Source organism: Rhipicephalus microplus, chromosome 3 (genome assembly GCF_043290135.1).
Source record: "Rhipicephalus microplus isolate Deutch F79 chromosome 3, USDA_Rmic, whole genome shotgun sequence".
Classification (NCBI taxonomy): Eukaryota; Metazoa; Arthropoda; class Arachnida; order Ixodida; family Ixodidae; genus Rhipicephalus; species Rhipicephalus microplus.
The window spans coordinates 4,183,454-4,210,039 of record NC_134702.1 but is presented as its reverse complement, the minus strand read 5'-3'; the positions used below and the strand labels follow the sequence as shown (position 1 = coordinate 4,210,039).

Genomic DNA, 26,586 nt, shown 5'->3' with positions numbered 1-26,586 from the left:
TCAAATTGAGCTGCTGTAATCCTTCCTCGTGTGTGCGTAGCATGCATGTATGTTCGTGCATATATACATGTCCGTGCATTCGTAGCAATGCATAGTGTGTATGCATATATCTGCTTTGAATATCAACTATTGCCAACACCAACAAGCGAGTACTTAGAAGCACAGACCCTATTCATTTAAACAGATTGCCGAACAGAAAGAAAGGAGCACTCCCATTGCAATCGAAACTACGATTTGCCTTATCTCAAGCAACACTGGCCCAGGCTTAGCCCCATTCTGTAATCAAGTGAATGGCATGTATACTCAGCTTTTGATGAGACAACGGAACTCAATAGGATACATGCAAGCGGCAGCAGGAATCGCAGCATAGTTACCCTGAAGACTAATAGGGCCCTGCCTGCAGCAGTGTAGCAATGCAGCACCAAAGTGCTAGCACCTTTCGCAGAGGCCAGGTACACATGAGCAGTTGCCTCCTTTAACCTCAAGTTTCCTAGACAGGTTCTTCAACTTGAAGTAAATCTGATGTGGTTCGCTGAAGAGGCTCGATGTTTGTGCGTACAGCACAACTATCTGCCCAGAGAAATCCTTTAAGCCAATGAGAATGAGGCGGTCGAGAAGTTTGAGAAGCTTCTCTATGCTAGTGCTAGCAGGAATTTACAGTATGCATTTGATTATTTTTTTTATCAGTGCATCAATTCTGGCTTCCTTTGAGCGAGACCATTGTAGCACCGATGTAATGCAGTTTATGCGGCTCATAAGGAAGGCATAATACAGCCTCAGGAGATTGCTCCCACTGAGGCCACCTCTGCAATTCGAGAGACTTGTGATTATTCTGAGCATATTCTTCATCTGTGCCTTCACGTGGGCAACAGTTTGATTGTTGTGTCCTTTTGCATTAAGTAATAAACCTAAAATCCTGACAGAGTGAACTCTAGGTATCATCTGGCCAGATTTCACATGTATATTGATGGAAATCTGTTTGAGATGTGTAGAGTACCTCATACCTCGGGAATTTGGTCTATAAAGCAGTAGTTTCAACTTTGATGGAGTCCTGTTTCTTTAATGTACTCTTCAGTAACATCCAAAGCTTCCTGAAGGGCGCACTCCAAGGCCCCATCAGATCTCACACCACACCAAACGGTGATGTCGTCAGCGCATTGTTCATGCCCTCGACTCGAGCAAGCTTTTCTGATAGACCTTTCATCGCTATTTCCAAAAAGAGGGGCACCCTGCGGCGTGCCCTTAGCCCCTAACTTGAACTCTTTGAATCTAAGTTGGTAGATTAAATAGTGGCATTACGGTCTGCCAAGAAAGAGCTAACGTACGCATGGAAGTGTAGGTCATTTAGCAGAGAAATGTCCCAGATTCCTTTGAGCACATTTGCTTTTGTTTCAATTAGGTTGTCATAGCTATAGTGTCTACCACTGAGAAGTGAAGTTCTGTGCACTACTGTCACGAAAAAAATTTAGAAAACTGCAGAGCTAGTTGAACCGTACATGATCTTGACTTACCCACAGCCACACTGCAATATTTTATGTACTTAAAGTCGAAATCTCTAAAAGTAGCAGGGAGAAAACAACTTAAACTTTCAAGCACAAGTACACTGAAAAAGTGAACACAATAACAAGTATGAAATAATTGTGACCTTTGTTGATCCAGCATTTGGACAGATTCACATCATGTGCCACCGATTCGTTTCAGGAGAGGTTGCTGGCACGAGAGTGCTCAAGTTCTTTCTACATGTCTATGCAAAAATGAGATTGTGCTCAGGGCTGAGCAGAGGCCAGGTACCGTATGAGCATGGACAAAGATGTACAAGCAACAAAAATGTACAATGCATGCCTAAAGCTTACTTTCTTAGAATTATGCCTTTTCAATCTGTAAGCACCCACCTCATAACTCTGTTCCTTTAGCATACATGTTCACTGCATACTCAGGAGACCGATCACTACTTGTGATGAGAAATTCTAGCTGTACTAATCATTTCACTTGACTCTAATCAGAAATGTAACAAGCCTGAAATATTTTTTATTCCCATCACTTAAATGCATATTACCTATGATATGTGCTAATGCCTGAGAATCAAAAACTCCTGCCTACCCAGTCAACACGATGCGACATTGCACAGTTGTAAAGTACTCAATGTAAGATTGCAGAGGGAGAAAGATTCAGAACTGCATGCATGTATGATTGTTTACGTAACAAATTTAGCAAAACTAAATTAATTGCTCTCACTGTGCGACCCATCTATCAGCAATGTGCAAGTTTCGTTCCCGATTCCACATTATGCATTCACTTCACTTCAAGGTCAACACTACTTGGTGAGCGTCGCATCCGAAAGCAAAATCAGATTTTTGTCCTGAAGCCACGCTATTAAATGTGAACACCGCAACACAATGAGAGTGACGTCCATTAAGCGATCTCAATGTCCAGTTATATAGTTATATGCATATGTTTGCTAACTTTCAAGAGTCTTTACACATGGGTTGAAAGCTTTTAATATGTATGAGTGACTTGTTTTGTTTGGACCCGACTGTATACAACGGTTGTACTGGCTTGAGCACTCGCAATAAACAATGCAAACCTTACTTGATTGACGTTTTAGCTAGTCAAGGCCAGTTTGGTCACCTGGCCACACGCGAATCATAATTTAGCAATGAGAATAAAATCTCAGCATATCAATGAAGTGAATGATGATGAGTGGGGCAAAGCTTCGGAGGCTTTTATCAATAAACCATGAATCATCCGCTGGCCACGTACGTTAATATGTCTGTCTGTCTATCCGTTCGTCCGTCTGCATGTCTGTATGTATGTATGTCTGTCCATCCGTCCGTTTAGTGAACACTCCCAAGTACCGCCATCTCGCACTCCCAAGTACCGCCATCTCGCATCTTTTCATCATATATTCATCATATACACGTACCTCCATCCAGCGGACACCCTAAGGACTAAAACGAGACGCACAACCTACGCCTTAAGGAGCTTCACCCCTAAAAAACAAAATACCACAGAAAGTGAGCAGCACAAACCAGCAGTCAGCCACCCTACCTGCTGCAAAAAAAAATGCGTCTGTCTAATAATGATGATAGTACTGGCAGTGCCATCTCGCCTCACAGTATTGCAGTTCAGTGCACCGCCACACCTCATTTCTATGTTATTTTGATACAACTGTCCAAAGGTACAGTTTCCGTTCTCCAAAGTGGTATAGGTGTTCTCTGACTCTGCTGGGAAAACGAGCCAGAATTCTTAATAAAGGAGGCAATGGGCTATCAATAGCTAGGCACTGATTGCTTTTTCACTGCGAGTAGTCTAGCAGTTGCTTCAGGAGGTTCCACATGCCTCCCATGCGCTTCTGCCCATCGACTGCCGAGCTGTCATGAGCAAGAGGGCACGAGGCACATGCCAGGCGTCCATGTGCGAGACCTCTGATGGTGCACTTGCACACCTTGTTCACATACGAGATGGGTTGGAGAAAGGCTCGTGGCACGCAACCCGAGCCATAATGGGAAATCCAGGAGAATGAGCTGTGACTGTGCACTGGGGCTTTGAACTGCAAAAATCAGGAAGGCCAGTGTCGCTACCACGACAGAAGCAGTAAAGCCACTTGATTCTGAGACTGTTCGTACTTATGGGAGTCCTCTGCCCAACGTTTACAGAAGGCATCCCAGTCTACTACGCTGAATGCCCTATGGGTGGTTGCCTTAGCTTTCATAAAAATTTCTACGATAAAGTGGTCACTTCCAGAGTTTCTTGTCATTGTGTCAACGAATGCCACTAGCATTCTTAACGAAGGTCAAGTCTGGTGTGGTGTCCTGCAACAGTCGATTACCAATGCGCAGGGAAACTGTGGGTCAGTGACTAAGCTCTAAAGAGCAGTTTGTGACCACTTGAAGTAGATTTATTCCTTTCAGGGAGTGTATTACATAACCTCATGCTTGATGGGGTACATGTCCTGAAAAATACAGGGATGAACAGAAACATATCGTAGTATTTTTGCAGGAGTGCTTTCTGAACTTACCACTGACATAGGCAGTTGCACTACTCACTCAATCTGAGGTAATACATTAATGTCTGGGATAATAATGAGAGACACAGGAGTGGAGGGCTCTAACAACTTCAAGGACACAGGGTTCAGTCATCTAAATATGAGCAAACAGGCTTCTAGCATTTTGCCTCCCTCGAAATGCGGCCCCCGCAGCTGGGTTTTGATCACATAACCTTTGGGTCAGCAGTCGAGCACCATTCTTTCTATGGCAACAGATGGTCTCACCTCACAAGAGAGACCATTGTATCCAGGAGGGCAGATGCACTGCTCCACTTCTACAGCCACAGCATGGCCTGCAGACCGCAGAGGAACGGCTGTTGAGAGTGAGACATCACTTAGGCTAGAGCTGCGCATTCGCGAGCTGAAGGATGCCCGAATCAGCAGAACCTCCACATTGGCCAGCACCTTCATTATGTCCTCACGGGTGGCCACCGTCGGGCCACGAGAGTCTACTCGCTGCCATTTGTCCTGTACAAGTGAATTTGTTGGCAATGCCTAAGCGTGCTCATGTAGAAAACATTCAAAGGCAGCAATTGAAAAAAAAAAATGTCATGGACACTGAGCTCCCAAACTTAAATGCATCTATCATTCTGGCGAACGCACATTACAGAGTACTACGACACCAAAACACACAGGACAAATGCAGTTTGTTCCGTGTAGTTTCCGTGTAGTCTATAATGTCTGTTCCCAAGCATAATGGATGAACTAGGCAAGTACTAACTGGACCAGCTGAATACATTAATGAGTGGTCACAAGATTGTTGAACCATGCTATTGCCATCCCAATGCTCGCACAGTGTTCAGGTGTTTGTTCAGTTTGTTATAAACCACTTTCACCAGTGACATATGCTGTGTTTCTTTGTTTTGGTCAGAGGTTATATGAACATAAAAACACAAAGCTTGAATTATGCATTTGTATAGGCCAAAACCATGATTAAGTCAACTACTTTGTTACCACAACTACTCAAATCGATCACTGGTGATGGATGCTTTGAAAAGTTTGTTTTTGCACGTTGAATCTGTTTCTCATGCACATAGCTGTTCTTAGCAGTTATAACAATCACTGAACTTCCAGAATTCTTTTCAAGTTTTTTCATTTCAGCTCCATAGTGACTTTTGGCAGACATTAGTATGAACCAATGTGTGTGCGCTGCTGGGAAAATCCTCGGTCTTTTATCTTTAAAACTAATATTTTGAATTTTCTTTGTTTTGAATTTATTTGCATATACAATGGTTTTCTTTATTGCTCTGTTGATCAGCTGGCAACCAAAAATTACACACTTTTCACACTTTTATGCATTCCAAAAGACTTTTGCGGCTGTATAACTTATATTTTTGAAAAGAGCATTTCATTATATTTAATTTGGCACACCACAATGTGTGCTGGAATACTTTTCAAATGGGAAATACTTGTCTTCCTGAAGCATAAATAATAACCTTTTTTTTTCATGGTAATGAAAGAGATAAGAGGCATGCCATGCAGGGAACACTAATTTTATCCACCTAGGGTTCTTTACTATCCACTAAAATCAATAACACGAGCTTGTTCAATTGTGGTACTTATTGCAATGCAAATGTCACAACAGGCATTGACTTTGGACAGCAATGAGACTATGAGCTCAGCTATGCAATTAATTCATTGCTCTGGCTTTATGCGCAAGAACAATAATATAATTACAAGGCATGTCATTATAGCATTAATTTTAACCCCTGTAGATCTGCAAATTGCAGCGAAATGCAAGTACATGAGTGCTCTTGCACTGAACTCCCATCAAAGTGTGGCCACTATAGCAGCGAATCCCCAGTGGTGCAACGCCGCAGCAGTTTTAATACTATGTTAAATAACTTCATAGAGAATTTATGTAGGATGGACATGTAGCTATATTGAAGGGAAATTTCCTCATTAAATTCCTATAAATGTCTATTGTATTCAGTGGTTATAAATTTGATTTTTAGGGTTTATTTACACATTTGGCATGACAAAACATACACAAGCAAGGCTCTTGCACTGAACTGTTTGAGCATCCAAAAGTGAAAAGATACACATATTTTGAAAGGACATGGTAGAAACCATAGCATATTCATGAATAAAACATGCTCACCTCTCGTAATAGTATTTCAAAGGTTCTCATCTCAGAAGGTGGGAGAGGAGGAATGTTTACGTAGAAAATGGTGACGCCATTTCCCTGAAATGTGAACATTATTCTGTGAGTACAAGCAGTGGTGTATTTTGTGCAATGCAGCTTAGCATGCAAACAAAAATAGCTTACAGTAATCTGAACATCAGCATCACTGTAGGTTTCTCCATCACTGTCTGCTGTGAAACGCTGAGTATAGCGAAGCCCTCCTCCATAAGACGCAAGCTGAAAAGCAACAAAAAAGTACATGTGTATGAGAATAAAACACCTCAGGATGGTGGCAACTACCCCATGAGAGAACACCGGTTACCTTGTTGCCCAAAAATTGTGCTGGAAGAGACCAAAACAAGGTCTCTTTCTCAGCAGGGTCACGTGGAAACGATGAATAGCTGACTTCGTTGTTTGATGGGTTGACCACAATGGTATCAGTGATAATGTTGGAATGGTATCGATTGGACAGCTGGAAATTGTGGGCATATGGGTCCCGCAAATCTTGCAAGAGCATCCTGACCTGTAAAGAGATAACTTCAGCATCCTTCTTTCGTAGACTGGTCACAAACATAACAGAAGGAAAGGGTGGTCAATACAAGTGTTACTCTAGGCAGTGGGTAGTAACCCATACTGTGCAGTTGTGTTCTACACACAGCAGAACAAATCAGCATCTTCTAGTGTAACAAACTTTGTATGCTCAAGTGTGGAAGCTTGTGTGTGTTGGTAATCCATTACGAAACATATAATACAGCACAAGATAAATGGCAACAAAAAAGACTTAACAAAAACTAGCAAATAATGATGCCAAGGACAGTATAGGGAACATTAATTGCACTGCTTTAGGTGTATTGTAATAAATGTGGTACTTATAGACGTGAAAGAAGGACGTAAAGACAACTTCCCTCAGGCGGGAACTAAACATGCAACCTCCATACGACCGAGTGAGCTGCATGCCCTACTTCGAAAAAAGCAAGGCCCTAGCTAAGCCCAGTTCAGAGCTAATGAGTGATACCAGTGCAGCAGAGGTTGTCAAGAGGTTTTACAGCTCGTGCACCAGTCCTCTATCAACAGCATGTTTATCTTGGGAAAAAGGATATCTAAATCACGTATAAATTTTAAACATGTACACTGTTAACATGTGACTGTACTAATCACCATTACAAAATTTCACATAGTTCTGATTGTATAAAAAACTATAGACCGTCTTTCCGAAGGAAACCCTGATGGGATGCGAAGCAGCAGCGATGCGCACGGCGTTGACCTAGTTTAAACGGGCATCGACGCGGTTGCTGGAAGAACAGTTTGAAGCGAAACACGTAGTAGCGTCGGTGTTACTCGCGCACCGCCTCTATTCTCGAACACGATCAGCACTCTTGACTTGCACTTTATCGGTGTCATTGGTCTACCACTGCTGACGCTTGTGTACGACTTTTTTGGCTCGCGCCTCCTTGGTGTTCCAGACGCGACATCCCCATTCGCGAATGCGATCAGCTTCGCTAACCGGTAACGTCGGCGACGGCCAAAAAAGTTCGTGCACACTGGTGGGAAGCAAGCCTCGGCAGCGTCCCACCTATTGGAGTGATTGCGCGGCAAGCAGCGGCAAGCTGTCCACAGTGCTGGCGCTGCGGAACCAAGGCCGAGCTCGATGACGGCGCGCGAGCACCCCTACCTGTGGTTTCTCGCTGACAGATGGAGAAAGGTGGCGTGGGTGAGGAGAGGGCTCGAGCATTGCGAGTGGTGAAGAGGGTGAAGCGAGAGAGATGACACGTGGCGAGTGGCGACAGGCTAGAGATAGAGAGTGACGTTACGTGCACACACTGCGAAGGAAAGTGTGGCCTACTTGGCATCGCCGTGGTTCAGAGAAACAACGTTACACAGGCTAGTCGAAGAGCTGCTCCACACCTAAAATGTACCCATGCTGAATATCTGCCCCATAGCTGTTCAGTGTGCAGACTATGTGTTCGCATCTTTTAGCAAGTACTGTTACCTTGGCGTGGTGACCAACTTGTGTCACGTCATATTGTCATGGGGTCATGACGAGAGCAAAAGGAGCAGACAGTAGGTCCAAGATGAAACTCTCTATTTGGTCTAACTTGCAGCCGATGACAGAAAGCCAGATTACAGTGATACACACTGGCAGTGATAGCAGCAGTGTTGGCATTTATACATGGGCCATCGGATATTCTAACATTATTGCTAGCACCCACATAGGTTGTAGAATATGTTGTACTGGTGTTAGATAAAATAAGCAGCTTACGAATATCAGTCTCTTCATTACAGCATACAATTTGTTATTAGAATTTTTTTTTCTTTTACAGTGAAAGCTGTTATGAGATCAGAACACAGGTCACGCGCGCTGCCGTAGTTGTCTGCCGCCACCTGGGTACGTAACCAGTGTCAAACGAAAAAAACTCAGTAACTAAAAACCACCAATGACACTCGGGTCCGCTGCGTGCCTGCCCAGTAATCTACCATTGAGCTACGCCAGTGCTTGAAACTTGTTTCTAAACAGGCCTTAGGCTTGATGTCGGTAAAGGAATTGCATTAATATAATAAAGTGTTTAGAACATCAAGAGAACAGCCAGATGTCACACAATTCGAATGCATAATGAGTGGGTCATCTAATGCTTCAACTCATTAGAAAACTTGTTCTTGATCACCTATTAACTGTGGCGCATACCCACTTCAGGCATGTTTTTTCATTGTCGTCAGCCACTGCATACAAAAATTGCACATAATTCTTAACAAGTGTGTAGTGAATACCACGCTACACAGTGAATGCTGGCCTACTGCACAAAAATTATGATTACTTATTGTGTAGTGGGTATCCAGCAGTGTGCTTGTAGTAGTTATCCAAAGAGTGGTTAGAAAAGGTTTTGAAAGGCCGCTCTTCTAGCTTTTGCTGTGACTGCGCTGTGCATTCCGCAGAGGCCCGGCATTTTTATTCGATGATTATTAGCATGTGCATATCAGTGAGGTAAATACTTGCTTCTTTCCTATTATTAACAATGAACTGTTGTATGTGAGCACTGTATTGTTTTGTAACATCTGACACATTTCAAAATTGCTTAAAATCACAGGCATGCCTCAGGTGCAGCAAAAGAAAGGCCTTCACCTCCATCCACTCACCTCACTTCGGTAATAAGAGCTGCTGCTGCACTGCTCAGTGACCCCAAAACAGAAGCAACGAGAGCAGCCTTCGGGGTTGGATGCTTCCAAGTTGAAATATCCTTCCTTGCAACGGTTGCAATTCTTTCCTTGCACATTGTTCTGAAACAAAAGATATGCTTTAATGAAACAGATTTATTATCAGAATGATGATTTTACTTTAGACACGCTAAACTTACCACACCCAAATATTTTGTTTCAATGCTGTTTCTGGGGAGCACGTGTGCTGTAATTATGAGCAACTGTATGTAGTAACCGATGTCAAAAATTGTGGATGGTAGGGTAGGTCGCATTATATGCTTCCATTTGTCCACTTTATACCACAATAGTGCATACTTCAGGTACGGTAAATCAAGCTCACAAGAAGTTCACTTGCAGCTACAGTATATGTTTCTTGACAAGAAGTCGATTGATCTCATCGAATGTGAAAACATACAAAAGAGCAAGCCTCAAGAAGCAATGGTCTCTTTTGTTGCATGTCATTATTGCTACAAATCATTCTCTAATATTCACTACTCCTGTCTTCTAAACCAGGTTTTCTCTCAACTACATTCACAGACAAATTATCTAACCTTTTTGTTGTGTCGTGCTGTTTTGTTTAGTTTCGTTTTCAGTTTCAGTTTGTTTCAGTGTCAAGTGGCACCTCTTAGGCAGTGTTATGTACTAGTATATGTATGTATGTGTAAATAAATTAGTGATGAAGCCCTTGTGCGAGACGGACCTGTTTCTTTTCTCGGCGCTCCTCACTGAAGTCGTGGGTGTCTGCCACCGGCAGCATCAGCATGCTGCAGCTCTTGGTTCTATGCTCTTTCGGCGTCCCGGCCAGCCAACCCCGACACAACAATAGCAACGAGATGAAGTACGGACAGTTTCTTCCGTAGTCTCTTTTCTTCCGGTCCCCCTTCGCAATTCTGTTTGGCTGCGACGCTACTTCGAGGTTTCGTGCTTTTGTCTTTGTTCTCTGTAACGATCGCCGCGTTGCGCCTCTTCTGCCTTTTCCTCGGTGAGTGGCTGCATCTCATTATTCATTCCTGCCTTCAACTCCGTGGACTTTTTCCTCTTTCCATGTTGACCTTTCTTTTTCATGTTCGGTTTCTTTTTTCATTGGTTTAGAGTTTTTCTGGTTGCGATGATGTTTCTGATACCTCCACCGCTTTTCTCTCCATGCTCCGGACCCACCGGTCTCTAGGGCTGATTGAAAGTTAATTTTTTGAGGCATACGTGGATGCTGTCAGAGAAGATGCTCGCAAGGCAGAGCAGCGGAAGGCTTTACTGCTTAATAGGTTGGACCACGCCAGCCTAAAACTATCAGACTGGGTTCCATCAAAGCGCCAGAGACACCTGCGTTGTATGATGTATTTCAAGCTGCAATCGCATTGTTCGAGGACCATTTCAAAGATGCATCCTGCGATTATGTGGCGTGCCTCCGCTTTCAAGAGCATCGTCAGCTCCCCAGTGAGCCCGTTGTAGACTTCATAGCTAGTCTCCAGTCGCTCGCCGCGTCCTGCGGGTTCGGAGCGGTTGAAAACGACATCATCAGGCAGCAACTCTTTCTTAGCGTCGCATCTGACAATGTCCATTGCCAGCTCCTTCAAAAAGGCTCATTCATCACTCTTTCTGAAGCCCTCTCGATTGCACGAGAGCGTGAACTTGTACCTGTGCAGTTAGAGCAGTTCGCTCCGCGTTCGGTGCAGCAACTTTCCGTTGCAGGGCCTCATGGTGCCCATTCGTTTCGCAGGTAACACCAACATGCCGGCTCTTTTTCTTCCTTGAGGGGGCGAGAAGGCCACCAAAAAGACGCTTCTGCGCCTTTGACCTTGCCTTTTCAAGGAGGCCAGCAGTAAGCTCAGAGCTTTTTCAAACAGTCATCTGTACAGTTGCCGCCTGCCTTTTGCTTCCGTTGTGGATAAGTTCGCCACTTAGCAAATTTTCCTCAGTTTCAGATGGCTCGGAACCGAACTTGTCTTGTGTGCGGTAAACAGGGAAATTTTTAAGCCACATGAAATTCGACCTTACGTCAAGATGCAGTCATTTTGCATACTGCGTGCAACGGCCAAACAAACATGGTCACCATTTTAAATGTGGCTGGTCGCCACACAACGTCTCAGCCTACCGTTGTCGCAACAGTGGGCAATGTTCCCCCGACTTTTCTCGTGGACACTGGTGCATCCGTCTCTTTAATTGGCGTCGCTGACTTTCATAAACATTTTCCAAGCATTAGACTTTCTCCTTCGCACATCATTCTGTAGACGTATTTCAAAGAAACAATTGAAAATTTGGGATCTTTCACAGCACAAGTCTGGTATTGCAGTCGTACTGCATCTGTCACTTTCTACGTCACTGTAAACAACAGCTCCCTTCTGGGTCGTGATGCTGTCAGCGCATTATCTATAAACATTCTTGGTGCTTCCATGACTAGTGCCCAAGTCGACGTGCAACCAGATCTTACGGCCAACGCGCCTTTTAAATTTCGTCAACTGTTCACCAGTGTACTAGTTGGTGTGCGCGGGTTTGTGCATCAAGTGATGCATCAACCTGATGTGTGTCCAGTTCCTGCCAAGTTTCGACACCTTTCACTTGTTACTCCGTGAGCAAGTTTCTGCAGAACTGTCCGGTCTTCAAGCTAGTGGAATCATCGAGCCTGTCTCTGCTTCCGACTGGGCGTCTCCACTCGTCGTTGTAAAGAAAAAAGATCGTTCTCTGCACCTTGTGTGTAGACTTACATTACCCAAACAAGGCAATTGTCGTCGACGGATTCCTGCTTTCACACATTGAAGAGCTTCTTCAACAGCTGTTTGATGATATGCTTTTCTAAGTTGAACCTTGTGTCCGCGTATCATCAAGTTGAACTTTCTGAGTGCAGTAGAGACTTGACCTTATTTGTTTAGCGTGATGGGGTGTTTTGTTTTCGTCGCGTGTGCTTTGGGCTCGTGTTTGCCCCTGCTGTGTTTCAGAAAATGATGTCTCTAATACTTGAAAGCTGCGAAGGTAGACTGTGATACTTGGACGACATATTGGTATGGGGTCGAAACCGCAAAAAGCATGATGCAAACTTGCATGCAGTTCTTTCCCGTATCAGCGAATGCGACATGAAACTTAATAACAAGTGTATTTTTGGTGTGAGTGAATTGCAATTTTTGGACCACAAGATCAGTTCCAACAGCTTAACACCTGTTGAGTCAAAAGTTCAGGCCATTGAGAATGCACCATGTTCTACTAATGCAAAGCGTTGCAGTCATTTCTTGGTCTTGTTGGTTACTTCGCAAAGTTCGTGTCACATTATGCAGATGTGGTTGAACTATTGCGCTTCCTACTTCGGGAGGGACAACCTTTTGCATGGTCAGCAGAAGCTGAACAGAGCTTCATTAGAATTAAGTCAATCCTGACCTCAAAGTCAGTTGTCAGTATTTTTAATGAGAAGTTGCCCATCATCATCACAACGGATGCATCCGATTTTGGACTAGGAGCAGTGTTTCAACAACAGTTAGGTGATCAGCTGATCACCATTGCATTTGCTGTGTTCACGTTGTCCCCTGCAGAGCGCAGGTAGTCCACTGGAGAGCGTGAAGCTCTCGCATGCCTTTTTGCTTGTGAGAAATGGCATGTTTATTTGTGGGGTTGCCACTTCACTTTGCGCACAGATCATCAAGCTCTTGTCGCACTTCTTTCTGCAGGCTTCGAAGGCTGCCGCCCCCTTCACACTTCTAGGTGGTGTTCTAGACTCATGTATTACAAGTTCAGGGTGCAGTATTGTAATGGTGCCAATAATGTCATTGCAGATGCCTTGTCACGTCTCCCTCTTCAGCTACCTGTTACATAAGAGCGTGATGAAAAAATTGTTTCCTTGGTTATTTCTTGTATTATTAAAGCTGAGCTTCAGGCTGCCACTGCTGCTGATCTGACATTACCTCAAGCTTTTACATATGTACACGAAGGATGGCCTTCCAAAAGTGATTTTAATTGCGAAGCATTTCCTAGCCAACTTCGGTGACTTTGAGTGTATCTATCTATCTAGCCGCCTACCACCTTTAGCTCTTCTGGCCGTTTCAATAATAGTATCGATTCCAAACTTGGTATGGCATGAGATGACTGTATGAAAAACATATTTGACTAGTCATAACATGGAAATCATGACATTTATGTCATGAATGTCATGATTTACATTCCATTGTCCTGCAGCTCTTGCGGTGGTTTCGTTCACATGGCATGTTGCAAAACTGGTATGGTATGACATGATTGCATAGTGAACACAAGCAACAGACCCTAACATGAAAATCGTGACATGCGTGTCATGTAACAACATGACTACATGCCACGCTCATGATGCGCTCGCGACCATTTCACTAGCGTCACATATACCAAAATTGGTATTACGGTATGTGAATGGATGACGAAGGCATGTGACTGGTGCAAACATGATAATCATGAGATGAGTGCCATGTAACAACACTACATACCATGCTCATGATGCGCTGGCGACCGTTTCGCCAGCTTCACTTGTACCAAATTTGCCCCGCCGCGGTGGTCTAGTGGCTAAGGTACTCGGCTGCTGACCCGCAGGTCGTAGGATCAAATCCTGGCTGTGGCGGCTGCATTTCCGATGGAGGCGGAAATGTAGGCCCGTGTGCTCAAATTTGGGCGAACCTTAAAGAACTCCAGGTGGTCGAAATTTCCAGAGCCCTCCACTACAGCGTCTCTCATAATCATATGGTGGTTTTGGGACGTTAAACCCTACAAATCAATCAATCAATCTTATACCAAATTTGGTATTACGTGCGTGAATGGATGACAAGGGTATGATACTGGTGCAAACATGATAAACATGACATGCGTGTCATGTTACAACATGACTGCATGCTACGCTCATGATGCGCTCGCGGATGTTTCGCTAGCTTCACATGTACCAAACTCGAAACTATGCTATGCAAACGGACGACATAGGTAAATGACACATCGAAACATGATAATCACGACACGCGTGTCATGTAACAACATGACTTCATGCCACTCTCATGATGTGCTCGCGGCTATTTCACTAGCTGCTAAAATTCGTTATATCAAGGTTGTCTCCCGCTGTTACTTTGTTACACTGAGGTCACAAATACATGTGCTTCTATGGAGCGACGGCGGGGAATCGAAAAACTTTGTTATATCGAGGAATTCATTATATGGAGGTTCGTTATAAGCAGGTTTGACTGTATGTCGACAATCGTCGTGGTGCTAAGCCCCAGAAAGTTCGAGTTTGCGACACAGTCAAAGTTCGTGTCCCAGACAAGCATCCCAAATATCAAAGCAGGTATAAAATCTTGAAACAGATTAGCCCAACTTCCTTACAGTTGAGCGATGGCAACATATGGAGCTCCTCTTATATTGTTTCTCATGCGGATTTGGCTTCAACGCTCCAAACTTCTGTCTATATCTCTCTTACTTCGCAATACTCACCATAATATTAATGTATGTGGCCTCCCTGCTCAGATACTTCCTTCTCAAGGAAGGAGAACCTTCCAGGTGACACCGTTCACATTGAGCCTGCACCGTCAGAATCTATCGAACCGAAAATTGCTCTGAAAAGTCTTGATGCTACTTCATGTAATTGTAGTGAGGCCGTGACCGAAAGTGCAAAGCCCAGCCCAGGGCCTTCTCCACCTCTTGACCGTGCAACGCAATCGCCAAGCCGGTCTCAAAACGCCGCTTTCTTAGGAAGTGGACTAGACCACGCCGATTTGCGGACTGTGGTCTAGATTGATGTGGAGGCTTTTGGTCTCTTGCTCTTGTATAAAGTGTACTGGGTGTTCTCGTGCTAAGTGCTTGTTCTTCTATGTTCTGTGTATACTGTTCTATTGTATTTTCTTATGAGCGACTTTTTAAAGAAGGGGATGTTGTTGTGCTGTGCTGTAATTTGTTTAGTTTCATTTTCAGTTTCGGTTTGTATCAATGTCATGTGGCGCCTTGTGCGGTAGTGTTATGTTGTACATGTATATATGTGTAAATAAATTAGTTGGTGACGAAGCCCTTGTGCGAGACGGATGCGTTTCTTCTCTCAGCGCTGCAGCTCTTCATTCCACGTTCTTCTCTCGGCGTCCCAGCCAGCCAACCCAGACACAACACCCTTCTAATAATTTAGGATGTGCATGACACTACAATAGATCATTTTCCTTTGATCATTCTCCACTAGATCACCTGAGTGTAAACCATCTTTTTTTTTTAGAAGAACGAATGTAGTTGAATGTATGCTGTTCTTTCTGCCTTTTCACCTAAACACTTCATAGTTGCCATTCATTTCAGTTATGAGTTAGAGATGAGTTCTGGAGCAGCTGAGTGAGGCAAAAGCCAGAGCTTAACTTTTACATGAGCCACATGTCAAGTGTAGATCATACATTCAACAGATATTTTACATTCCTTGTCACCGTCTTTAGTATTCAAGAATAAATTGTTAGACAGTGTACAACTTTTCATTTTTCTTAGCGTTATAAATATAGAGATGCTCATAATAACCACTTTATTCATAGCATACAAGCACTTACTTCGGCTGTTGCTTAGTGCTAATGCACATTTTGATGTTCATGAATTGTAGTCATGTATTATTTTGCTGGCGTGCACTAGGCTAAATGTATCAAGCTGTAATAGTCAATTGTGTGGGGGTGCTGACACCCGCTGTAAAGTTTTTCATGGCGCAAGTGTCTTCTACAGAAGTTGTACTTTGGGGGTGACAACTATCGAGCGATAGGTGGCGTGTTCACGAGCGGCGATCACAGGTATCATCATCATGGTCGATAGAGCGGTAGCGCCGGCGGTGACCCATGGCGAAAGGCAAGCCTTGGTGGTGGGCGAGAGAGTTGAGCGAGTCTCTTTTGGCGTGGGGCGGTGGTGCGGACTGTTGTCTCCGGTGGTGGGTCTGCCGTGAACGGCACAGTGGTCTGTCTGATGTGGGCCCACGTGGCGAGTCAGGCATAAGCGACACCGCCTTCTTTATCATGTTGTTGAGTGTTGTTTACTATTGTGTAAGGATGTCCTAGCGTGTTGATCATGATGAATGTTATAATTCGGCTGATGATATCGTCGTTCAAAAAGTAGTTAAATAAACATACGTGTTGTTTCATTTGTTCCGACCGTGTCTACTGTGTCCGTTCACTCCAAGAGCGTGGTGCCGATTACCATCTCTATAACCCACAATTGAGGCAGTAATGTTAGCTGAAAAGCAGTACATGTACTACCGCAGTTTACCTTACAAGGGCAGTTGTCCCTGGCATCACATTCTTGCCTTGTACTACCACGGTTGTCACATCTACATGAAGGCACTGAAATACAAAAAAAACAAGCAGCTGTTATTACAATGCGTAGCACTGGTGCGGTGTGTTACTGACAGGCTAAATGTAGCTACTGATGATTGAATGACTCCAAAACAAGATAATTAAAAAAAAGGAGGACTTACTGCAGACAACACAAGTAAAATAAGAAACTAATGACACAAAAAATACAGACTATCAGGAACAAACTCTTCCTAAATTTAGTGCGCAGAAATAGAAATAAGGACAATGTGGTATTATAAGGCAGTCCAAACATCAGCAACATAAGGTTAACAACTTCCATCACTTGTAGTGGCAGTTCCAGAGATAGGATGACATGTGATGCTTGTTATTCTGGTACAATGTGCATGTTTCTTGTATCAAACACACTAGAATTCGTGCAAAAAAAAAAAAGCTCACCCAAAGAAAAATGTCACATAAGAAGAACAGGGATGCCAATTTGATTCAGTCATCCATAGGTGCAAAGGTAACAAACTTGGTTTGAACAAAAATTTTTATGGGCTTCGGTTTAAAGGAACATAACTTGTGAGGTTTATTTGTGTAGGCACACAGTGTCCTCTAGAAAATAACAATGGCAAACACAACCTAGAACATATTAAAACTCAATAGTAAAGTATGCACCACACAACTAAACGCAAAACTGAGCAACTCGTGATGGCGACATCAACTTGTTTTGAGTGCACAAGAACCAGAACTATGTCTGGAATCATAATTAGCTGGCATATGCTACCCACTTGTGCTCTCTCTCATAGTTCACATGATTCTAATGTGTATGTTGTGCCACATGGCTATTGCATCACAGTATCGTGTCTTCACACGTGTCTACCAGAACACCCCAGCCAGGTCTCTCGATGTTCTCTTGAGCCCGAATTATGACTGGGAGTTACACAAACATCTCCAAATAATGAACCAATGCATGCTCAAACAAACAACATTTCCAGCCATGACAAGTGGGTCAATACCTACGTGATGCCAACAGAAGGCAGGATGCTATATTTTTGTTGTCACAGTACTCTTTTAACAATCAAATCCCAAAATACAACTACCACAGTCTTCAAAAGCATCATACCACACGAAAAATAGTGACCGTTCAAAAACTACAACTGATTCTAAACAGTAAAGAAAGATCCGTCAGGTAGTTGCGGAGCTGCAGTTGCCATAGTGCACTCACAGTGCTTGTCTTCTGTGCAGGAGCACAGAGAATTTCTATGCCATGACAGCCACAAGACATGGAAGAGCTTCATTATCTGCAAGTGTTGATCACCACAAATAACGTACTGTGAAGAGAAGAAACACGCTGCCCAGAATGGCACCTTTTTTTAGAACCAGATGCATGCACCTAGTACATCTTAACAAAAATGTATAGAAAGGCACCTGTAGTTCAAGTATTCATGCAGTGACAACTTTCTTCCTAGATTCCTATGTTATGAAAAGGAAGGTAGCATAGGTTGCATATACAACAAGCCACGTTCGTATGTGCTTGAGCATTATATTCGTAGCAGAGTGCAATACTGCAGGTTTGTTCAATGAAGTAATATTAAACCGACTAGATGCTTTTTAATCAAGTTAACAAGTACTACTGTATCAGAACTCAGGGTCAATCTGAAAAAAAAATTTCAGTAAATAGAAAAATTTCATTTCTATTCTTTACTTCCATTGAAGTGGGTTCTACCACACTACTTTGACATGCGTGTTATGACTTCAGTGTAGCTGCTGCCAATCCTGTCCACATACTTTGATTAATGGATTTTAATGTAAATTTAAACAGTATTTAAGTTGCACCTACCCTAAAAGTCTTTCCGAAGCATCTCGTAGCATGTGCTTTTTACGATATTTATCAACCTATATTAACACCAAGAAACTGTGAAGGATGCTTTTTGTTTTCATAACATACACTTATTTCATCAAAGGTCGATATCCATGTTCAGTGCAGTGAGAGAACTTACCCAGGACAGCCTCGCAGTCACTTGGAGTGCCTCCAGTAGCATCACCAATAAATCCAGGCAGGCATTCTTCACAATATTCACCCTGTGTATTGTGTTGGCAGTTCTGAAGTGAAGGAGAAAAAGCAGGACAGGGAAAGTCAAGCTATTTCCCTTGGCAGATTTTTTTCTCCGATTCACTAGGTCATTATTATTGCTGCTTTTCAAAAACCCTGAGAATCAGAATATTCCGCATCTCTCTAAAGCTCTGGCATTCATTCAGTCATTTCCATTTCGAAGCGGTGCATAACTGTGCCAGTCGTTCCACTCCCATCTATTGCCGTACAAGTAGTGCAACTACCATTTAGATAATGTCCCTTCCTCTTCTCTCTCATCGCAGGCCTGTAGCTTCATTATGTGATTTTTATGAAATTCACTATGATAGCTATCTAAATAAAAAATTACTAGGAAGACCATCTAGCATATCAGATCGATTAATTTGTAATTTCATTTTGTCACACAAAACGTTCCCATGACCCATTCATACCCTAAACTTGTGCCAGCTAGAATCACCTTCCCCATAACATCGCTTATTATAACAAACACAGAAGACTTCCTTTAATATGAATTCGAAGGAACCATGATCATTTGTTCGTCTTATCACACCTGCCCTCAAAAACCAAATGCTAACATGCCAGGTACGCACATATATGTTGCTTGAAAATGCTAAATGATGTATACTTATAAATGGGGAGAAAAAGAATAAGAAAACGGTGTGGCTAGGGTTACGTCCAGACGTAACTAAGCACCGCAATCGTTACATCCAGACATAACTATAGCCACCACAATCGTTACGTCCAGGTGTAACTATAGCCAGCACTATTGTTACGTACAGACGTAACTATAGCCAGCGCTATTGTTACGTCCAGCCATAACTATAGCCAATAGTAGCGCTACGTCCAGACATAACTATAGCCACTGTTTGTGTTACGTCTACGATTCTACAGTGACATTTGCATCTGCTATGGTAACGTTTGGCACTGCCGCTCGTCGTATTAAGCGGTCATAAGCTCAGATTCACCAATTTACCGGAATCGCTTGTGTGTTGAAATCTGCGTCATTTATTGTGCCGGACTTTTTCGCCTATCAGCAGCTCTGTTGAGACAGACCAGCTGAAGAACTTTCGGAAGACGTTGCCGGTACCAGTATACTGTATCAGGTGCTGCCTTTTCGTTAGCTTCCTTGAAGCAGTCAACAAGCGGAGCAATCATGATGGAACCCTGCCTGCACTGGGGTTAGTGGTAAACAGCAGCTCTCCAACTGGATGCAAGTACGATTAGCGTGCCCGTGCTGATGTATAAAACCTTCACTAGGGTTACACCCATACGGTAACAGTAGTTACTTGTCCCGCGTCGCGACATGTAAATATCTCGTCGTCCAAAAACCTCATCTGCCTAGTTTTAATGATGCAGGCCGCACCAATGTAGAATCTAGAAAGGCGTTCTGTGGAAGTGTCTCTAAACGTTGGCCCGCACAGCCTTCTTGCAGCGCATTGCCACTTGTAGCAGCCTGTAGCTGCGATATTAGGCTACAGGCGACAGCAATCTTGGAAGAACTTGTCGTGATTTTAAATACATTATCATGAAAAATTCTTGGTTGATCACATATTTTGCATTATTTCAGAACATTTCATTTATTTTGTACTGATATTCAGCACTGATAGCCTGTTTCAAGCCTGTATTGACCACAGCCCGATCGCATCGCATCAGACAGAGGATGGACGACACGTACACATGAAATATAGATTAATATAGATTACGGTTATTGTTGAGTGACAAAAAGACATCCATCTGACTCGTTACATATATATTTTTAGTGGTGTAACAGTAAAAACATGAAAAAATCACCTCAGAATGCAAAACAAATTGTCACTGAGGCCATAGAGTTTTCTGTGGAAAACTCTACAACTCATAGAGTTATTACACAGACTCTACAAAAAAAGCTCCCAACAGCGTCCATGCTGGGATAATATCGCGGTGCGCTTTCGTTGCTAACACTCACTATTTTGCTACAGCAGAATTGTACGGCGCTGTAGCAATGCGGTTTTGTGCATCTGCCGCAGCCACGAAAACTATTTTATTTTATACATATACATATATATATGAGAAAAAGTGTATACCTAAGGGCTCGTTTTTCCATGTTTTGACACAATATTAATGAGATCTAACAGACAATAATGCCAAAGAATGTATAGGGTAAGTTATCAGAACCAATGTATTGTAAATAAGAAGAAAGAAAAGTGGGTGAAAAACTAGCTTGCCATGAGCAGCAATCGAACCTACGACCTTCGAATAACGCGTTCGATGCTATACCACTGAACTATCACGGCGGCTATCCCCTCATCCACTTTATTAAGTTTATATGTGAATTTAAACGTGGGAGTGTCAATCAGCGCCATCTGTAGCCATGGCGGCGAGTGTGGAACACTTTTTATGAGCTTGTATGGCGTAACGTAGCACGTGAACTTATTACAAGCTGGCAGCTGATCAATAGTCCCTCGTATACAACCTAACGGCACCAAGTGTGCCAGTACGAGACCCTCGTTAATTAATAAGGGAAAGAGGTGTATACCTTAGGGCTCGTTTCTCCGTGTTTTGACACAAATTTTTTTTTTTTATTTAGAGAGTTCAGCTTAAATTGAGGACAACGCAGCGAGCAAAGGAAAGAAAAATGGTAGTTGTAACCTTAAGAGACAAGAAGAGAGCAGAGTGGATTAGAGAACAAACGGGGGTTAAGGATATCATAGCTGAAATCAAGAAGAAGAAATGGACATGGGCCGGGCATGTAGCGCGTAGACAGGATAACCGCTGGTCATTAAGGGTAACTGACTGAATTCCCAGAGAAGGCAAGTGGGTTAGGGGGAGACAGAAAGTTAGATGGGCAGATGAGATTAAGAAGTTTGCGGGTATAAATTGGCAGCAGCAAGCACAGTACCAGGTTAACTGGCGGAACATGGGAGAGGCCTTTGTCCTGCAGTGGACATAGTCAGCCTGATGATGATGATTAATCTAATAAAGTGGCTGGGGGAATAGCCACCGTGATAGCTCAGTGGTAGAGTGTCGAACGCGTTATTCGAAGATAATAGGTTAGATTTCTGCTCAAGGCAAGTTAGCTTTTCACCCACTTTTCTTTCTTCTTATTTACAATACATTAGTTCTAATAACTTCCCCTATAGATTCCTTGGCATTATTGTCTGTTAGATCTCATATATACATATATATATATATAAGAGCAACGTCCTTGGAACGTTAATGCTACACTGTTTAAAAACATAATTGCACAAAAAAGTAATAAATAAAATAAATTTCTGGTAGGGCTTGAACCAAAGTGATGCCCTTGGAACGTTAATGCTGCACTGTTTAAAAATATACTTGTGCAAAAAAAGTAATGGATAAAATATATTTCTGGTAGGACTTGAACCAACAACCTCGTTAGCAGACTACGCCACTGCTTCCAATCGGCTTGGTGGGTTTAACAAGCTGGTTTTGTATTGTTGCCACACTGAACGTAACTCTAACATGTCTTTTTTTACGTTTGGATGTAACTTTAGCGGCTTCTACCACTACGTCTATAGACGTAGCTTTTGCAAAAAGTGAAAGTTACGTCCAGCCATAACGATGATTAGCTGCCCAAGGTTACGTCCGTCGTGTGGTTCACAATATGCACATGAGTTTGATAATGAATTGGCAGTCTCAGTTGTTTGCTCGTGCATCACTGGGACAATCTTGCTTTGTGATGCACTTGCTACAGCAGAAATGTACAGCGCGGTAACAACGTGGTTTTGCACATCCGCCGTGACCATGAAGGCAATTTTCTTTAAGGAAAAAAATATATAAGCTGCGCCCTTGGAATATTAATGCTGCATTGTTTAGAAAAATACTTGCACAAAAAAATTAAATAAAATATTTGGTTGGGCTTGAACCAACGACCTCACCGCCCTGCACGAGCTGCGTTAGCCAACTATGCTACTGCTGCCTTTTTTCTATCTTTATTTCTACGCCACTGCTGCCGATCAGCTTCGGCGAGCTTAACCAGCAGGTTTTGTATTGATGTCACGCTGGACTCAACTCTAACTTGTCTTATTTTTACGTCTGGCCGTAACTTTATGGCGGATGCTCACGTAGTAGAGAGTTCGACAGAATGCCGTCTGGTCAGGTAAAGGCATTGTTGAATAAAACAGGTCACTGACCAATGTCAAACAAAACAATGACGTTTCGGGACCCGTACGGATCCCGAAACGTCATTGTTTTGTTTGACATTGGTCAGTGACCTGTTTTATTCAACAATGCTGTAACTTTAACGGCTTCTATTGTTACGTCTAGAGGTAACGCTAGACTCTCGGATAAAAAAAAGCATTTGTTTAGCTCAGCTTGATAAAATATATGCTTTCAAATAGAGTATTTAGACTACTAATCCGACGAGCACTTCATTTCGCGAGCTTATAATACAGTCTAACTCCACTACAACGAACGCCGCTTCAACGAAATTTTTGCACGAAAAATTCACGATTCCCCGTCTGCAGTTCATATGAGTCAATGCATAAGTATTGTCGCCACAACAGACGTTTTTTCTTCTATTGTCCCACTTCAACGAAATTTTATGACGCAATTTCAGGCTCAGATACTTATTGCTATGCAGTAAACCCAATCTTTAATATTTAGATACATTTTTAGAGCCTGAAAATGCGTTGAAGAACTCTAAAACACACGTTGGCACCACCAGAAACCGCCGCTATACCACTGCTGTTCAGTAAGCATTGGCGCCGCCATTGCTCGATAGCGATGGCAAAGAGACTGCCTTGCTTTTGTTTTGCAACTGGCTTGCTTTTGAGCCGCAGCCGATCCGAAGTTGAAGCTCAGTAGCTCCAACTTGCTTCGTTCATGATTTCCTTCATGCAGCTGCTGGGTGCAACCGCGGAACGATGCCTTTTCCGTTTCCGATGCTTATCATTATGTTCGCGCTTGGTCAGTATGGTAACTAATCAGAGCGGCTGTTTGTCCGCATTATCAATAAAATTAGCTAGCCGTAAATAATAAATGATAAGAATGGCATAGAATAATGCAAAAGTCGCCGCTTCACGATACCCAGTCTCCATTTCGGCGTTGTCAGATACTTTTGACAGCGGACAGCTGCTGGTGTTAACGTGTTAATGCAACTGTTTGGTTCGTTCACGAAAGCTGTTTTAGACATTGTTTCAGCGTGCTTTTCATCATGGCCTTGCTATGCATGGGTGAGAATCACATCGTGACGCTGCTGGGGAAAAATAGGAAGCAGCGTAAATTTTTTGAATTTTGAGGATAAACGTTCCTTTGTTTTGCTAGCTCAGCTCAGATATATATATATATATTTATATATATCTATATTATATATATATATATATTATATATATATATATATATATTATATATCAATATATATATATTTTCGATTTCACTAGAATAAAACTTTCGCTTCAACGGTATTTTTTTTCGCCCTGTCAGTTTCGTTGTAGCAGGGTTCGACTTTAAACATGCTTATAAATGAATTTCTACCAAATTTTAACATTCAACAATAAAACTGTAGCACGACCTTATTTGGATGATTAGAAAAAAATAAAGAAGGTAGATGCACAATTTTTCTTAAAGGAATTAAATATTTGTTCTTTTGGCTGTTTACTTTCTGAGAGGCTCTTATACTGGCTTTGCTATCACATTTGAATATGCCTCCATTAAACACCACTACCTTGACAATGCCAATATACGCCAAGTTGCTTTTGAAAATCTGCAAGCTTTTCTTTGCAATTCCGATATTTTCACATTTTCAACTCGCAGCAACTTTTTCCGATTGACATGCAGCTGAAGATCTCCGTTTACGCTACCCACAATCACAAGCCTCGAGCACAGAAAAAAGACACGTCGTAAATATACTTAGTGTGCAAAATAAACTTTCTTTGTCGTGCACTTTCATAATGAAAATTGTGCATCACAATTTGCTGCATTTCAATGGGAACAGATAGACGTTCGCAGGCCCTATGTAAAATAATGCAACCTAACCGCATCATGTTTTCAGGCACCATTGTATGAAGAAAATGACAATGCATCTGATTCCTCTGATGAAAGAGCTAGTGCTGTATATATGGTTTTTGTTTTATATGATTATAATGTGCAAACAATTTGTTCCAGTTTCCACTTTCCTTTGGCTTTTTTTTTTTCCCGCTCCCTTTCCTTGCATTTTTCCCACTAGCAAAGCTCTTGTAATCTTCTGTTCTCTGTACTCCATTCGGGGAACTGAAGAGCATGAGGAGAATACAAAAGGACAAACATTTTTTTGTTGCTCCCTTTGCTGATAAAGTTGGCCCTTTTTCTCTCTTCAGGCTAGGGGTGAGGGAGATACAAGCTTTATGAGCTGACCTTTCTTTTTCAATAGTCTCACGTTCTTCCTCCAAGTCGCAGTTTGCTTTTGATTTGCTTTGAGTTCTTGTGCAAGGAAGTTTTCTGTTATTCATTTCGCTTTCCCTTGTTCACCTGAATGTCTTCATCAAGACTCGTTCGTTGCACGGAAACCCCGCCATTGTTGGCCCCTGCGAGGGTTCGTCTTAACAGAAGAGGCCTGTTACGCAGTTCGTTTTAAGAAGAATTTTTTTGCATTGAATCTATGGGAAACCAAACAAACATTTCGGTGTTGTTCATCTTAAAGGGGTAATGACAAAAAATTTGGCCTCGCATTTTTCTGCTGCAATACGTTGCTGTAGGGCTGTTAGTCATGACACGACACATTGTTTGTTGCAGCACATGATAGATAATCACAGGCCCCTCATTATTGATCAGTTTCCGTTTTGGTTTGAGAGGGTTCCAAAAACTGGGTGCAGCTGTCGCCACCTAGCGTGTGCAACTCTTGACCACGTCAGCACACAGAACTATGACACACTTTCGCACAATCCGCATCAAGAATTACTTTCGAAAAGGAAACAGCACTGGAATGTGGTCAAACACACAACATTCTAAGGGTGCGCCACGGCCACGTACTCGTAACCAGCCGCCGAGAAATATTGACTTTGGGAACTAACGCGGTGAAAAAAAAATGGCAGCTATGATGTCATGATAACTTGTTTTGCTGACCGCAGCGTGGTGACGTGGGGGAAGTAGGGGGTCACCTCCGACGATGTGTATAGCGCTACGAAGTCGGTCGCTCACGCAAACTTCAAAATTAATTTAAGATACCTTCCAAGCTACATTCGCTGTTGATATCTTGCAGATGATATACGAATGTTCACAAGAATTGATCCTGCTGACTATCTCAGCCCCGATATTTTGTGTCAGTACCCCTTTAAGCAAGAATTCATGTATAACAGTTCGTCTTAACGGGAGTTTACTGTACGAACAAACTAAAAAATTATAATTTTTTTCAGAGTGTATAAATCAGGGATCTTAAACTAATCTTAGGCAGTGGGCCGCAGTAGCAGAAACTAGCCCCTGGGCCAGGGAAGAATGTGAGAGGTAAAAAAATAACCTTTCCACCCTTCCCAGAGTCATTTATGAAGATTTGGGGAGGTCAGGATTCCATCTAACATGTCATTACTGATCTCCAAAATGAGTAAAACCTTGATGCCGATTCCGACATACTGTTTTTGCTTCACAGCTATGTCGACACACGGTGACCTCATGGGGTGCCTCACGAAAAAAAATGCTTTGAACCAGGCATGCTCGTGTAGCTCTGCAACATACTTATAAAAATGATATGTGTGTGTGTGAGTGTGAGTGTGTGTGAGTGTGAGTGAGTGTGAGTATGTGTGAGTGTGTGTGTGAGTGTGTGAGTGTGTGAGTGTGTGTGTGTGTGTGTGTGTTTGTGTGTGTGTGTGTGTGTGTGTGTGTGCGTGCGTGCGCGCGCGCGCGCTCAAAAAATAAGTTTAATGGTTCTGTTAGGAAATGCAGTCGAAAGAGAGGATGACAAACATATATGAAACGCAGTATTTACTTT

General features: G+C 42.7%; 1 protein-coding gene across 33 annotated transcripts in view; it reads right to left on the bottom strand.

Annotated features, from left to right (window-relative positions):
* trol (terribly reduced optic lobes) overlaps positions 1-26,586 on the bottom strand; it is a 531,158-nt gene that overhangs the window by 150,138 nt on the left and 354,434 nt on the right. For all 33 annotated transcript variants that reach the window (XM_075888764.1, XM_075888744.1, XM_075888745.1 and 30 more), the window contains 7 exons: positions 18,595-18,697; positions 16,566-16,639; positions 9,303-9,443; positions 6,493-6,693; positions 6,315-6,407; positions 6,147-6,230; positions 4,271-4,513 (listed from right to left, as the gene is read on the bottom strand). In XM_075888764.1, the coding sequence (XP_075744879.1) occupies positions 4,271-4,513; positions 6,147-6,230; positions 6,315-6,407; positions 6,493-6,693; positions 9,303-9,443; positions 16,566-16,639; positions 18,595-18,697 (939 nt within the window). The remainder of the gene's footprint in view (positions 1-4,270; positions 4,514-6,146; positions 6,231-6,314; positions 6,408-6,492; positions 6,694-9,302; positions 9,444-16,565; positions 16,640-18,594; positions 18,698-26,586) is intronic.